Raw genomic sequence first — 3,991 nt, 5'->3', positions numbered from 1 at the left:
TATAAAGAATTTGAGCCCAATTTGAGCCCATCTCCTCCTTAATGCACAAGCTTAAGAGTAACTTACCATTAGGTTATTTTATAAAGGTTTACATTACTTTTTTATTTTATTGTTCTAGATAGAGAGCGAGAGAGTATACGACAACATGCCAACGTGCAGCATCTTTTGCTGGTCGATCGATTGCGATATGATACGATATTCGTTTATAAGCGAATATCGAAAGCATTTCTCTTCAGTCAGATCGGGCGTCAAGAACGGTGCATATTGCAACGCTCAGTGAAATCTTAAAAAAAAATATATAATATACAAATAAAAAGTGTTTATTACTAAGTGAGAATGGTGGAAAAGTTCTGTTGCTTTCGTTTGGAATCCACTGCGAAATTTTTCGCCTGGCTGGGTATAATAGGCTCAGTCCTCCTGGTCATTATTTCCATATTTGGCATAGCAAATGCACATGATATTTCCATAAATTTAAAGCAACATGGCTTAAATATACCTGAAAGCGGTGAGTGGATAAAAAATTTGCAGATATATTATATATATGTATGTGATGGAAGATATTAAATAGAAATACATATGTACAAAAACTATGTGTGTTGTTTAATGTGACGTAGAAAGTCAAATGCAGACCTGTTAAATAAATCCTCATACGCAATTTTTTATTAAATAAAACAATCTATATAACATATAAAAATTGAAATCAATGAAAATATTTTAAATATTGAATAAATTTAAATATTTAATATCAATATAAAATATTTTTTTTTTACATTTTAAGGATTTCAAGAAGAAGTGAAACGCATAGAATTTAATGTTATGAAAAAGTATCAAGCTTTTTTTTTTATACAGATAATGGTTTGAATTTATGCTTTACGAAAGATTTTGGCAAATTTTCGACCAATTTTTTACTGGAGGAAGTCTGTTTATTAAGAAATTGCAAACCAAATTGTGTATAAATCAGGTAAAAACTGTCAAAAAGGCAAACTTCTAAAAACAGCAACCGTTATAGTTTTAAATGAAAGGTGGGTGTGATTTCCGGCAGAAGTTGCTTGTAGTTGCGGCTAATGTCACGATAATTCAATAAATAACACTGCAGATGTATTCTTGACTAATAGTTAGTCTCTCAAACAACCGTTAGCAAAAAAAAACTTGTATCGAAAGTATTAAAGTGCAAGACAACAATAAAGACATACATATATACACGCATACTTAAATATATACTATATATGTCCATAAATTTTCTATAAAATTGTATAATTATTTTTTTAATATTTCATATACATATTTTTTTAATTTCAGACATTAAACTATATATCGGTATCTACATAGTCTTATGTATCGTTAATGTGGTAGCGAGTATTTTCTTGCTTTTGGGCACAATCAAGGTTTGTATTGCTTTACATATGCATTTAATATTTTTACAAATAAATAAACACACCATGTAAGTATGTACAATGTACATATATCAACTCAGAAGTTGGCTTAGAAATTATTCTACGAAAGAAGTACTAAAATGGTTATAACGAAGGCTCTAACAGCGCACTTTGCATGCTGTGAAGATCTATGAATGTTTCTACTTAAGTATGTATGTATGTATGTACGAGTATTTATTTACGTTTGATTGAAATGCGATACGATAATAAGTAAATAAGCTTTTAAAATCAATATGCAAATGTAAGGCGCATGTAGAAGGAAGGAATTTTACAACGAAACGTTTTTATTTTTTATTTTTTGTTTTGAATGAAGTCGAGAACATAATAAGTGTTTATATTAAATATGATATGTGCATTAATTACATACATACACACGATGGTCTACGTCAGCTTCAAATACCAGTTACACAAGTACAGTAATTGCGTTGTTTGTGAATTTACTGATCACTGCAAATCTCATATACAATACAATGCAAACAGCTGTACATATTTTTTTTTCTAACACATTTGTTACCATGTGTCGTTACTTAATTTTTATTTCGAGTTATCTATAATTAATTGATTTCGGTTAAATCACTGTTAAGTAATTGTAATGATTACAATTAAATTAATTTTAATATTTTAGTTTTTGAGTATATGTCTAGTGATTAATTTTCTATATTTAAATTTTAATAATTGGTTAACATTAAATATAATCAAAAAGTAATCATATTGGTGAGCATTACAAAGAAAAATTCCATATACATAGATGGCATAACTCGTATGTAATTATATGGCATTATTATATTTGGAGTTATCTATAATTCATTAATTGCAGTTAAATTACTCTTGCGTAATGCTTTTTAATTGTAATGATTACAAGTCAATTAATTTTGAAATTTTCAGTTCTTAACCTTGGACGGTCATCCTATTTTTTTGTACATTAACGTCATTAACGTCATCCTTCGTCAATATGACGACGACTTATTTCAAATCCATTTTCAGTAGGGTGTGAGTCGAAATAATGAACGCGTTTTGTTTTTTTATTTATTTATTTCATTATTAATAAATACAAGTCAAAAACAAAAAGGAAAACTTATATTCTTTTAACGGAGCGGAGATCAACACGAACAATTAAAAACATATTTATAGTGAAAATAAAATAGTTCGTAGTCATTTTTACGAAGGATGACCGTCTAGGGTTAAGTACCTATTTAGTTATTAATTTTCTATATTTAAATTTTAATAATTGGTTAACATTAAATATAATCAAAAAGTAATCATATTCGTGAGCATTACAAAGAAAAATTCCATATATGTACATAGATGGCATAACTCGTATGTAATTATATGGCATTATTATATTTGGAGTTATCTATAATTCATTAATTGCAGTTAAATTACTCTTGCGTAATGCTTTTTAATTGTAATGATTACAATTCAATTAATTTTGAATTTTTTAGTTCTCAAGTACCTATTTAGTTATTAATTTTCAATATTTAAATTTTAATAATTGGTTCACATTCAATATAATCAAAAAGTAATCATATTTGTAATTCTCACATGACATATAAAAGCGCCATATTAATCAGGCTTAAACAAAAGCAGTAAAAATTGGGTCACTTTCCCAGTGAATTTGAAGCTTTGTAGTATTTTTAATACTTTTTAAGATAAACAAATTTTTTTTTTTAAATCTGCAAATTATAACAAATTACAAATTTGCGATTGTATGTATGTATGTATTGAATAGGTTTATTAATGAGTCTTAGAAGTTAGCTATAAAATTAAAAAAAATATCAAGAAGTTGCAATAATTATTAAAAAAAAAAGTTTTTAAAAATAATTAAAAGTAATTTAATGTAAATAAAATTCTGATGTAATTTTGATTATTTATGATATATTTATGTATGAATTTGTATGTAATTTTTTCTGCGTGAAATTCGAATTCTCTAATTTTAATTTGCTTTATATTTGATAATAAAATACAATTTTAATTTAATTTAATTTTGTGCAATTTAATATTATTAATTCATATATTTAACTTCATTTTGTAACATTTTTGACATAATTGACTTATATTTATATTTCGTATATCTTTTATTTATAGTAATACTTTTTATGAAATTTTTTCTTTCTTACTTACAGAAACGCCACGGTTTTATCATGGTATGGTTAATATGCAGTGCTTTAGGCATATTATTTTCAGTTGTCTTCATGTTCTATACATCTAGTTATAGCGGTATTTTAGGACTCGGTAAGTGTGCACGTACATTATACGCTTAATTCATAATTCAGTGTATTAATTTTGGTAAATTCTTTCACAGCGTTGAACATTTATCTTTGGATTGCGATGTACTCACTTTATAAGCGAATTCAAATGGGAAACGAAACAACGGCCTATCAAACCCATGCTGAGTATATGCCCAAGCAAATTGTCTAACTTGCAGAGAAATGCTGGGGGTTTTTTTTATCAAATAACGATTTTATATTTACATATATAGTATATTAAACAATGAAAATAAATGTTTCTTTTTATATGTATATGGATAATAATTTGTACGATTAAATGTGATTCGATGA

General features: G+C 26.5%; 1 protein-coding gene across 1 annotated transcript; it reads left to right on the top strand.

Annotated features, from left to right (window-relative positions):
* Positions 1 to 222: 222 nt before the first annotated feature.
* Positions 223 to 3,991, top strand: LOC105215990 (uncharacterized). The gene is made up of 4 exons (XM_011190235.3): positions 223 to 505; positions 1,300 to 1,385; positions 3,557 to 3,665; positions 3,736 to 3,991. Exons 1-4 carry the CDS (start codon positions 337 to 339, stop codon positions 3,849 to 3,851), a joined length of 480 nt encoding a protein of 159 aa, XP_011188537.1. The 5' UTR covers positions 223 to 336; the 3' UTR covers positions 3,852 to 3,991.

Source organism: Zeugodacus cucurbitae, chromosome 6 (genome assembly GCF_028554725.1).
Source record: "Zeugodacus cucurbitae isolate PBARC_wt_2022May chromosome 6, idZeuCucr1.2, whole genome shotgun sequence".
NCBI lineage: Eukaryota > Metazoa > Arthropoda > Insecta > Diptera > Tephritidae > Zeugodacus > Zeugodacus cucurbitae.
The sequence above is the reverse complement of the archived record's forward strand: the minus strand, read 5'-3'. Positions and strand labels throughout refer to the sequence as shown.

Coding starts and splice junctions, on each gene's coding strand:
- LOC105215990 (XM_011190235.3), top strand. CDS start 337: ATGGTGGAAAAGTTCTGTTGCTTTCGTTTGGAATCCACTGCGAAATTT. Junction 1,386..3,556: donor TGCTTTTGGGCACAATCAAG/GTTTGTATTGCT, acceptor TCTTACTTACAG/AAACGCCACGGTTTTATCAT. Junction 3,666..3,735: donor TAGCGGTATTTTAGGACTCG/GTAAGTGTGCAC, acceptor ATTCTTTCACAG/CGTTGAACATTTATCTTTGG.